This window comes from Vombatus ursinus, unplaced genomic scaffold, assembly GCF_900497805.2.
Source record: "Vombatus ursinus unplaced genomic scaffold, bare-nosed wombat genome assembly UNPS02014798.1, whole genome shotgun sequence".
In the NCBI taxonomy this organism is placed as follows: Eukaryota; Metazoa; Chordata; class Mammalia; order Diprotodontia; family Vombatidae; genus Vombatus; species Vombatus ursinus.
This window is the reverse complement of record NW_020954576.1, coordinates 81048076-81060709: the sequence shown is the minus strand read 5'-3', so window position 1 is coordinate 81060709 and position 12634 is coordinate 81048076. Positions and strand designations below refer to the sequence as shown.

General features: G+C 38.7%; 1 protein-coding gene across 1 annotated transcript in view; it reads left to right on the top strand.

Annotated features, from left to right (window-relative positions):
* The window catches only part of LOC114049472 (dynein heavy chain 14, axonemal-like), a 343809-nt gene that overhangs the window by 52983 nt on the left and 278192 nt on the right, over nucleotides 1-12634 (top strand). Inside the window, exon 17 of the mRNA XM_027870712.1 lies at nucleotides 9582-9923. Within this exon, the coding sequence (XP_027726513.1) occupies nucleotides 9582-9923 (342 nt within the window). The remainder of the gene's footprint in view (nucleotides 1-9581; nucleotides 9924-12634) is intronic.

Genomic DNA, 12634 nt, shown 5'->3' with positions numbered 1-12634 from the left:
CCTAGCCTCCCTTCCTCTCTTTCTTTTTTTTTTCTGTACACTATCTCATTTGATTACATTATTCGCTACCTTGGGTTCTGTTATTTCTGGACATATAACTCCCATATCTCTAAATGCAGTTCGAATCTCACTCTTGAATTTCAGTCCCCACATCACCAACTGCCTTTGAACATTTTAGACTGGATGACCCACAGGTGTTAAGGAAAAAAAAAAAATCCTGGGTAAAGCCTTGCCCTGGTCAATGAGGTAGACTAAGGAAATAAGACAAAGGTAGTTTATTAGCACACCAAGGCAGCAAGAGTCGGGGAGTGACCTGCACTGATTTTAAACTGTGAACAGCTTTTATAGGCAGGAGTAAACAATTTCCATATAAGGGTAAAAATGCTGATTGGTATAGGTATGGGGAAATGGGTTTTATGCCATCTCAGTTTTCCCTGTGTCCAAGTACAAATATGCAAGAGAATTTCTAGACCACTGTCTCCTGCAGGCTGGCTGCACACGTAATCAAAGGTTAAGTATGGTTTGAACATAAAGTTGCCCAGGCTGACTTTGCACAGAAGTATCTCAAATTCGTTATGTCCAAAACAAACCTGACAGGTTATGGTCAAGTGAGGTTAATATTAACCAAAAGTTACAGGAGAAATAAAGGAAATTTTTGTGTTTTGAATCCATCACCTTTCTGTCAAAAGAGTGGGTATCATATATCCAATGTTAGCCAGCTAACATTGCTCACCAATGAATTGGTCAGTTTTAAAGTCTTTCAGAGTTCTTTTTCTACACAAGTGTCGCTGTCCTTGTATGAACTGCTCTTCTGGCTTGGCTCCCTTCATTCTTCATCACTTCACACTATCCCAGGATTCTCTGAAATTCTCTTTTGTTGGTTCTTATGGCCCAACAATATTCCATTACATTAAAACACCACGCTTTTTATTGTCTAAGAGGCAATATAAAGGATCCCCTTAAATTCTGGTCCTTTGCTTTGCATTTTTTCCCTTTTAATTGCCCCTTCAGGATAAGGAAGCTTGTGATGCTTCCAGCTCTTCTCTTCCCTGGATTGTCCCGTCTTAACCTGCTCCCATCTCTGTCCTTGCTTGTTTCTCTGTTGACTTTGATAAATCTCTTCAACAAACTGTGGGTCTTAAAATACTAATTGTGGCTGCAATTATTATAGAGTGAAGTTCATTTGAAACAAGCTCTCCTATCCTTTTCTATGTGTGTATACACATACATACATACATACATACATACACATGTGTCCTCTCTATAAGAAATAGAAAGTTTATATACTCAAGCATATATTTGTACAATACATATATATACACACACATACACACTCACATATATACTTTTCTTCTCTGACATACAGTTATAAGAAATAACATGTATCTATATACTCAAGCATATATGTACATGTACATACACACATATATATGCCTTTCTACTCTCATATCCAATTATAAGAAATAGTCAGTTTATATATATATATACTCAAGCATACATGCACACACATATGCCCTTCTCTCATACCCAGTTATAAGAAATAGCAAGTTTATCCATATAAAACATATATATGTTTATCCTTCTCTCATATGAAGTTATAAGAAATAGTGAGTTTATCTATATACTGAAGAATACACACACACATACTCTCTCTTTATCTTTATCTCTCTCTCTCTCTCCTCTCATATCCACTTATAAGAAATAGCAATACTTTCTTCCACCATAGTATTCCTCCTATTTGCTTCCTTCTTCTCTTCCCCCCTAAAATCTTAAGAACAGAACCAATCCCACCCTCTCTGGTTTTCTTATTTAGATCTCTGATTGTCCGAGGAGGACCCCTGTTCTGCCCCTCCTCTTATTTATTTTTACCATTCTGTGTCTGCCCTGAAGCACTATTTTATCTCTTTTGTGGGGGAAAATCTTGAGAGCTTGGAACTTTCTGACCTACTCTTTCATCTTCCCAGAATATTGTATTCTCAGAAGCTGCTAGTAGAAGCTGCTAGGTCTTACACAAGTCTAACCCTTGTATTATCCTTGGTACTTGAAATACTTCTTGCTGAGTGCTTATAGTATTTTCTTTTCTTTTGTGTGGGAACTCTAGATTTTGGCCCTGACATTCTTGGACATTTTCTTTTTGGAGTTTTAGGAGGTGATCAGTGGATTCTTTCTATCTTCACTTTACCCACTGGTTCTAATAGATGTAAGCAGTTTTAATTGACAATTTCTTAGAATATAATATCCAAGTTTTTTTTTTAAGTTATCATGGTTTTCAGAGAATCAAATGATTCTTAAATTATATCTCCTTGACCTGTTTTCCACATCAGTTGTTTTTGATACCAGATAGCTTACACTTTTTTCTATTTTTTCAATCTTTTGATTGTGTCATAATATTTCTTGTTCTCTCATAAAATGATTGATTTCTCTTTCTTCTATTCTACTTTACAGTGAGTCCATTTTTGGGGTAAGGTTAACCACTTTTTGTTTGCAACTATTTTTCTGATTCTTTCTTCCAGAGCTTTTATTTCATTTTTGTACCTCTTGATGTATTTTTTGTAGGTGTTCTTATAACCCTTGTCCAAAACATACTTTTTTTCCTTTGAGTGTCTGATTGCAGTTGTTTCTTGTTTTTTCTTTGGGAGCTCTCTAGGTCTACAATAATTTTTTTTATTTTGTTCTGTATTTTCTCTCCATATTTACTTTCTGAAGTGAAGCTTTGTGCCAGAACTGGTCTCTACCCTTGGGCAGTTAGGTGGCACAGTGGATAGACCTGCAGTCAGAAAGACTTGAGTTCAAATCTGGCCCTAGATCCTTGCTATCTGTGTGACCCTGGACAAGTTACTTAACCCTGTTTGCCTCAGTTTCCTCATCTGTAAAATGAGCTGGAGAAGGAAATGGTAAATCACTCCAGTATCTTTGCAAGAAAACCCCAAATGCGGTCATGAAGAATTGGACGTAACTGAAATCACTGAACAACAACAACAATACAAGTATCCACCTTTGCTGTGCTTTTAGATATAGTGGTTGGTCCTGCTTGGTTTCACCCTGGATGCCCTGGATTCTTGCATTGACTTCCACCTTCTAGGACTAGACCCTCTGGCTCCGCCCTTGATCTTTGACGGTCCCAATGCTGAATGTTTGGAGCCCTTTGTGGCTTCCCAAGACAGAGTTCCTAGGTTTTCTAGATCTCAGAACTGTAACACTCTAGACACTGTCACTCCTAAAAATTTCTGTCTCTAACCTGGGGTATTATGACCTCCCTGGGTCCTTTGTAGGGAATCTTCTGCTATCACTGCCTTTAGACATAATCTTGTAAGCTACATGTGTCTCTGTCCCATATTTGATCATTCTGGAAGGTTTCTGCCTTATGTGCTTTGCTGGTGGCCTCCTTTCCTAAGTGGCTGACTTTTTGTGTATTCCTGGGATGTAAGAAATCACTGACTCTAGTTTTTTGTTGGATTTATTGGTCCTTGTTCAGCATGACATAAATTTAAGGTTTTTGTTGGAATATATATGTTGGATCTAAGTGGTTTACCTCCTTTTAGGCAGCCATTAGACTGGGAGGTCCTTGAGAGCAGGGACTGTCTTTTACCTCTCTTTGTGTCTCCAATCCTTAGCACAGTGTCTGGCTCATAGCAGTAGGTGCTTAATAAGTATTTATTGATTGGCTAACTGGAATCCTTTTCCTCCTTTACTCTTGAAGTGGTAAGCCATACCAATCCTTAAAAGATGACTGAAGATATGGTATGCTATTAAAATGAAACAGTCTCTGTAAGACAGAGAATTTGCAAAACTCCCCAGATTGGCTCTCTGGACAGTGTAGCCAAATCCAGCCAGCTATTCATGCAACTGGATTTGCTGCCATATGGTTAGCTTTCAGCATATTGTTATAGCAAAGCAGAACTCAAAGCAAAACCTCTTAGGCTGGTTCTGGGCAATACAGACAAGCCTACCCAGCTCTTCAAGATGCTACATTCCATTTAGCTTCAAGTCTCTCAAAGTAGCTGCAAAATCTGCCTTTTTTTCCTTCTGTTTTTCCCTATGAAGCCAGAGATGGTAGTAGAACACAACAAGCAACTCTCAGAGGTTCTCCTCTGTCAACTTGTAGATAGCACTAGAGAGCAATAAATGAATTCAGCTCGCTTCTAGTTATTGAAAGCTATGCTGATTCAGTGACCCCATTGTTCCTGGTCTATTATCAATTAGTCTTGAGGGAGACTCTATTGGGGGAAGGCATCACCTAGTCTGCAGCTTTTGTATTACGTGCTATCCAGCACATGGCAGGGTCATTCCCTATTTGTTAGCCAGCACAAAGAAGTCCATTCCCCTTATGTATAATCTCATTTCCTTAGGATGTCACAATTGGGGAAGAGCTGAGACTCAATGGCTCATTCCCTTATGCTGATGTGGACCTATGTAAATTGTCTCTATTTCATTACAAAATTTGTCAATTAAAGCTGGCTCCGTTTTGAACCCCTTGATGATCTCTAGTGATTAGCCTATCAATGTGCTGCTATCTTGATGTATTTTTTTAATAAACTCCTTTTAATTCTCCTTTCCTGAGTACTGTCCCATTAATCAAGGCAAAAACCTGAACAAAGAATTTTCCTTTTAACGAAAGTGAGCCAGGCAGGATTTTGAGGGCTTTCACCCCTGGCTATTACTGTGGGTGGGTCTGCTTCACCTACCACAAGCTAGAAATCAGACACTGCCTGATGGTGGGCTGGAGGACCCCTCCCCTGTGGTTAGTTAAGTATGAAGTGATGGAGAATTTAGTTCCCCAAAACTCAGGACAGATAAAGAAAAAATAGGTCCCAAAATCCAAATTTTAATTTTTTTTTCCATTTGTGCATGAAGAAGGGAAGGCAGAAGGAAAGGCAAAAGCTATTGGGAATAGACAGGTGAATACATGGTCTTTCATGCATTTGCATGAGAATACCATTATTCATAAAGACAGCGGGAGGAGCAAGCCAGATGAGGTGTAAAAGCTTAGGAAAATCTTGCCAGTTGTGTCCGCAACTGAGTGCTAAGGCTTGGTAGGGACTGGGAAAATTGTAGGGAAAAAAAATTCAGCCACATAATGCATGGAACCTTAGGTATCACACTCAGTAAGATGTGCATTTTAAATGTGATTTGAAGATCTATAGCCTAGGCAAACATATGACTTTCAGCACTGTTGAGAGAGGCTTTAAAACAGCAATTGCCCTCAGACCAGCCTACCCCACCTCTTCAAGTACAGCATCTGAAACCCTCTTGTTAGAGGACTCCTCTGCTATCCTCCCAACTGCTTCCTGCTGTCTTCCTCTTCAGCTCTTCTTACCTCTGTTATCTATTTCTCTTTTTTGTTTTTGTTTTTGCTGGGTTCTTCATTCTCAATGGCTCAAATAAGAGTTTCTTGGTGGTCCATGATACATCTTTCCCCTATGAAATAAAATCAATCTTAGAAGACTAACAAACCTTATTTAATCATCCCAGAGTCTCTACATGATTTATTTCACTCATCACTTTGTGAATTTTAACCTCTCAAACTCTAAAAACCATCACATGAAAATGAACTGAGGAATCACATTATTCTTTAACCTCAGTCACTTTTCTATCTTTGAATATGTCCTCTCAGTTATATCTACTCCACCTCCTAATTGTCTTTTCTGAAGACTGTGTCTTCACATTTTCATTTTAGCGGTTTTTTCATAAAGAAAATTTCCTTTCCTGCACGTTTTTATAGCCAAGTTACTTATGCAAAAAGGGGGCAGTATGTTGCAAGTTGATTTAATTCTTTGTCTTTACATAAAAATTTACTTTTGGGGGCAGTTAGGTGGCGCAGTGGATAGAGCACTCAAGCTCTTGAGGGCATCAGCCCTCAAGTCAGGAGGGCCTGAGTTCAAATCTGACCTCAGACCAAACACTTGACACTTACTAGCTGTGTGACCTTGGGCAAGTCACTTAACTCCAATTGCCTAAAAAACAAACAAAAAAATTTACTTTTCGTAACACCTGCCATATGGAGTTGTTGTGAGGGTCAAATAAGTTAATATGAATAAAGCATTTTACAAACTTCAAAATACCATGTAAATGGTAGCTATTATTATTGCAAACTATTTTCTGCCCCTTTTATCAGCCAAACTCCTCATATATTTAAGGGGCATGCCTTAAATTTGCTAAGCAGCAATAACTAAACAATATTAATCTTCCTTGTAACCTGGTAAACAACTCCCAATACTTAAAAAGTCAAGATAATATACATTTTGCAGGACTGCTGAATAGACATTATTACATTTCATATCAGTTCTTCATTGTCTTCCTTTAAAGTGCATCTCATCTATAACTCCAGGCCATGGCTTGAGGCTCCTCATCTTGTCCATAGTCAGTCTATCTATAAACATTTATTATGTACCGACTATGTGCTAGATGTTATGCTAAGCAATGGGGATACAAAAAGAGGCAAAAGACAGTCCTTTCCATCAAGGAGCTCACAATCTGATGGAGAAGACAATAAGGAAACAAATCTGTACAAAAATGCTATAAATAATTAACAGAGGGGAGGCATTTAGGATTAGGGTTACTAGACTTTAAAAGGATTTGGGAAAGGCATCCTATAGAAAATAGGAATTTACTTGAAACTTGAACAAAGCCAGGGAATTCAGGTGGCAGAGCTGAGGAAAGGGAGTGTTCCAGACACGGGCAAAGAAAATGCCCAGAACTGACAGGTCTTGTTTGAGGTACAGTAAGGAGACCAGTGCCGTTGAATGAAAGAATACATTGTAGTTGTAAGGTATAAGAAGACTGGAAAGCTAGGGCAGAAAGTTAGGTTCAAAGGACTTTGAACACCAAATGGAGGATTTTGTACTTGATCCTGGAGGTGACAGAGAACCACTGAAGTTTAGTGAGCAGGGTGGTGACATGGTTGGACTTGTATTTTAGGAGAATAACTTTGGCAGCTGAATGGAGGATGGATTGGAGCTGAGAAACACTTGGGGTAGGCAGACTCGCCAGCACACTATTGTAGTGGTCCAAGTATGAGGTGATAAGAGTATTTGCCAAGGTATCGCTCCACTTTCCTCTCACTCTCTTCTTAACCTCTTAAAATAACCTCATTATCTTTTATTACTTATTATCTTTTCCCCTAAATGCCCATTCTTCCCTCCCAACTTCTCCTGCTCCAACTTCCCTATAACTTTTGAGAGCAACACCATCCTCCCAGTCCCTAAGGCTTACAACTTAGTAGTTGTTTTTCATTCCTCACTGTCTCTCACTGCACCCTCTCCCCCCAATATTCAATCTGTTGCCAAAGCCTGTCAATTTAGCCTGTGCACCCCCTTTCATATATGCCCCTTCTTTCCTCTGATATTGTCACCACTTAGACCCTCATCACCTTCCCTTTATCCTCCTTTCTGTCCCTACTTCCTTCCCTCCTTCCTTGCTTCCCTCCTCCCTTGCTTCCCTCCTCCTTTCCTTTCTTCCTTCCTGGTCTATTGAAATGGTCTGCTGGGGCCTGCCTCAAGTCTCTCCTCGTTCCAATCCATCCTTCCTTCAGCCACCAAAGTGATTTTCCTAAAGCACTGTCATCCAGTCATGTCATCCTCCTACTTAATAAACTTTAGTGGCTCCTTATCACCTGTTTGGCATTAAAAGTCCTTCAAAATCTATGTCTTTCCTACCTTTCCAGTTATTTTACACCTTCCTCTCTGCCATGTACTCTTTGATTCAGTGATACTGGCTTCTGATGTTCCACAAACAAGACATCTCTCAGTTCCAGACATTTTCTCTGGCTATCTATACCCCACTCCTGGAATGCTCTCCCTCCTCATCCCTGCATTCCGGTTCCTCTGGCTTCCTTCAAGTCTCAACTAAAATTCTATCCTCAACAAAAAACCTGTCTTAATCCTTCTTGATTCTAGTGCCTTCTGTCTTTTAAATTTTTCACTATTCATCCTGTTTATTGCTTGTTCGTTCATATTGGTTTACTTATCGTCTCCCCCGTTAGACTGTGAGTTCCCTTGAGGGCAAGGACTGTCTTTTGCCCCTTTTTTGTACTCCCAATGCTTAATATAGTGCCTGGCATGTAGTAGATACTCAATAAATGTTTATTGACTTACTGACTGGTGGAAGTTTCAGAGGAGAGAAGAGGGCATATTCAAGAGATGTTGCAAAGGTAAAATTGACAGACCTTGGCAACAGATTGGGTACAAGGGGTAAGAGATAGTGGAGAGTCAAGGATAACGCCTAGGCTACAAGTCAGAGTCTGGGAGGATGCTCGTGCCCTTGATGGTAATAGTGAAGTTTTAAAGAGGTGAGGGTTTCGGGAAAAAGGTAATGAGTCTGGCTTTGGTCTTGTTGGGTTTAAGATGTCTATTGGACATCCAATTGAGATGTCTGAAAGGATGTTGGAGATGCTAGATTGGAGGTGAGCAGAGAGGTTGGGGCAGGATAGGTAGATTTGAGAATTATCAGCATAGAGATCATCTTTAAATCCATGGGAGCTGATAAGATCACAAGTCAAGTAGTGTAAAGAGAGAACAGAAGAGGGCCCAGGAGAGAGCCCTGTGGGACACTTGTGGTAAGAGTGGGTGACCTGGATGAAAACCCAGCCAGAGACTGAAAAGGAGCAGTCTGATAGGTGGGAGGAGAAGCAAGAGAGAGTGATGTCCTGAAAACCTAGAGAGAAGAGAGTATTAAAGAGGAGAGTGATGAAAAGCAATCCAAGGCTGCAGAAAAGTCGAGGAGAATGAGAACGGAGGAAAGACCACTGGATTTGACACTTCAGAAATCTTTGGTAACTTTGGAGAGAGCAGTTTTGAGTGGAATGGTAAGACAGGAAGCCAGGTTGTAAGGGGTTAAGAAGAAAGTGAGAGGAGAGAAAGTGGCTTTCTGAAGGAGTTTAGCCACAAAAGACAGAAGAGATATAAAACAAGAGTTAACAGGGATGGAAGAATCAAATGAGGATTTTTTTTGAGAACAGAGGAGAAAGAGTTATATTTTTTGGTAGTAGGCAAGGAGCCAATAGATGAAGAAAGATTAAAGATAATTGGAAGAATGGAGATGACAAAGAGAGCAATCTTTTGGAGGAGATTGGAGGGAATATTTTCACTTGTACAGGTAAAGGAATTTGCCTTGGTAAGGAGTAAGGCTATTGCTTGCCTTCTCAAGGAGGGGAGAAGAGTGGGAGGGAGAGAAAAAATTTGAAACTCAAAATTTTAAAAAATGAATGTCAAAAATTCTATGTTTACAAGTAACTGAGAAAAATTAAAATAAAAAATTAAAATTAAAGGTAAGGAATAAAGCTACCTCTTTGTGTGAGACAGGGTAAAAGAAGAGATAATGGCAAAAGGTATATAAATGATATAAGATGAAAGAGAAGAAAGGGAGGAACCAGCAAATGGCCTCAATTTTTTCCATAAAATATGAAACAAAGTTTTCAGCTGAGAGAAGAGAGAGAACCTTTGGGAGGCTTGAGGAAGAACGAAAAGACTTGAAAAAGTCACTGTGCCGAGTGGGATATGTGTTGAGTAGTAAAGGCCCAGTTGAGGATGTGTAACATAAATTTGCAATGGTAACATTATAATTAATGTTTTTGACTATTCCAGGTTATCCAGTCATCGCTGTTAAAGCTTGACAGTGAACTCACAGGTGTGGAAGAATTCATGGAACACTTGATTTTCTTAGATTATATTTCTTCAAAAATGCCTTCACTAGATAGAGAATATTATATTGTCTCCCAAATGTATTCAATCACGAAACACTACAATGTCAATATTTCACCAGAGCAAGTTGCACTGCTTCAGGTCCTTCTTTTCAAATATAATCAACTTAAATCAGCTTTTAAATTTCATGAAGCAAATAAGGATAACGCTTTTATTAAATTTAAGTCAAATTTGGATGAGTATGTGCTCACTCTGCAAAATGAAGTTAGAGACCTGAGGGGCAAGGTAAGTTTCTTTTATAAGAAATAAATATTATATCTCATTTAAATCTGTATATGGATGAATAAGTAAATAGATTTTTAAAAAAATATTTGAAGATATTGGTTGTATTTTTTGGGAAAAGGCTTGTTGTTGTTCAGTCGTTTTTCAGTCGTGTCTGACTCTTCATGATGCCATTTGGGGTTTTCCTGGCAAAGATACTGGAAGTGGTTTGTCATTTCTTCTCCAGCTCATGTTACCCATGAGGAAATGAAGCAAAAAGAGTTAAGTGACTTGCTCAGGGCCACACAGCTAGTAAGTGTCTGAGACAAATTTGAGCTCAGGTTTTCTTGACTCCAGGCCTGGCACTCTATCCACTGCACCACCTAGCTGCTATGAAGGATTATTAGATTGAGTCAAAAGACCAGGGTACAAGTGTTGTTACTGATTAACTGACGTTGGATAAGTTATTGTACTTCAATTTCTACATCCCAAAATGGAGTTGATAATCCTGGCCCCTCTTCAGATGTGACAAAGATAGATAAAACATCCTATGGAAGCAATATAATGGGGTGCAAAAATGAACCCAGATTCTCATTTCAGTTTTTCCCCGAAGCAACTGTGTGACTTTGGACAAATCACTAAACCTCTCCAGATCAGTTTACTTACCTGTAAAGTGAAAGAGTTTTATTAAATCATCTTGAAGATCCCTGCCTGTGGTGAAATTTGGCCATTCTAAGAAACTAGATTTCTCAGAACAAAAAGGGCTACATAAATGACCAGCCCAGAAATACAATCATGAACACATCACCCTACCAATATTTAAAATAAATAAAATGAGCATTCTGTATCTTAAGGTGTGACTCTCCTTGGGTAAGTATATTTTTTGTAAAGTTCTGTAATACATTTACATAACACTTTGAGGGCTGCAAAACACTTTACATATGTTATCTTATTTGATCCTTAAAGAAGCCCTTTGAAGTTGGTTCTATTATTATCCACATTTTACAGATGAGGAAACTGAGGCTGAGAGAGGTGGAATGATTTGCCCTGAGTCACACAACTAGTAAGAATTTGAGGCAGGTAGTATTCAAACTCAAGTCTTCTTGACTCCCAAGTCGAGCATTCTATCTATTCACTGTGTTACCTAACTGCCTCTAATAATCCTACCATTACTGTAGCTTAGCTTATTATATTATGGCCCTAATGATGGCCAAATTTATTACATTAATTGTACCAGTAAAAATATCCTGGTGATTTGACTAGTAATTAAAATTCTCATTTTCTAAGTTAACAGTTCACCCCATCCCCTATGTTGCTTCCTCACAGTGAAAGTATCAGAGCCTAAGGGGGACTAGGACAGATCTGCTGTAACCAAAAGCCTATGGAGAAAGACTTCACATCAGTGTTGCTTTCAATTGCTGCTCCAGGGGAACTCTGATGGTTCTGATGTTTTCCCATTCCCCAGCTCACTTGATGAGAAACCCCTGTACTGTCATGGTTGCTGCCTCTTGAAATGCAGATCTGGTACAAAAGTTCCATGTGGAAAGAACCTGTAAGCACTGGGCTCATGTCTGCCACTTACTGACAATATAACCTCAAGCAAGTCATTTTATCTACCTGGGCAATATATCTGAAACCAGTAGTTTCAGATAGTTCCTATCTGAACAATAAGAGGTTTGGACTAGATGCTCTCCACCTGTACAATTTTTTGATTCTGATTCATCTTTGCCTTTTCTGTTGTTATTTCTGTGGCCTTGAGTTAGTCACTTAAACATTCTGAAACTCAGTTTCCCCATCTGTAAAAAGAGTAGAGTAATATTTATTCATCCTACCTCAAGGTTCTTGTGAGGACCAAATGAAGTCATAATTGTCAGATGATTTGTAACTGTAATATGCTGCATACATTCAAGCTATTATTCTACTCAGTTTTCAGTTCCTGTTGCAGCATTTCAGGTATATAACTGAGCTTTTTTAGACAGAAAGCCTAATTTCAAAAGACTGAACATTTTCCTAAGAACATGTCAGAACACTTTTAAGCAGAGTACCAAGTTTTAAAACAGCTATTTCATTCTACTACATAATCTAGTCTCTTCTGCCCAGGATTTTATCTTCTGGTAAAAGCATGCCAGTGTGAGAATGGGCCAGAGCTAACTCTGTATTTGTGTGGGGAGAGCTCTGGCTTACTCCCATATAAATCTTACTGGCATCAAATGTGACCATGATGCATATAATTTTTAGTTAGTGCATTATTACATTAAATGTAAGTGGTCCTTACACAAAACACACATTTACAGTTTTTGTTAGTAAAATACTGTTTCATTAGATGCCTGTCAAGTGTTTTTAGTGTCTTTATGATTTTGTACATCTATTCATCTCATCATTATCACCAACATTTGTTGAATGACCATTATGTACATAATACAGTGTGAGCAATTACTTAACCTTTCATCACTTTGAACTAATATGGTAATAAGAACCTCCTGATTCATTCATGCATCCATTCAACAAATATTTGTTGAGTACCTCCTACGTTCAAGCCCAGGAGGAGGGAGGGGAGAGATGGGAAAATGAAATACATGGTCCCTATCCTCAGAATCTCCACATGAAAGATAAAAAAAAAAAAACTCTAATACAAGACAATATGTGGTCAAATGAGAGTGTTCTAAGGGTGGTGTGAGTTCAGATTATACTATCCCTTAGGCTAAATGCTTTATACAATAATTAATAACAACTAT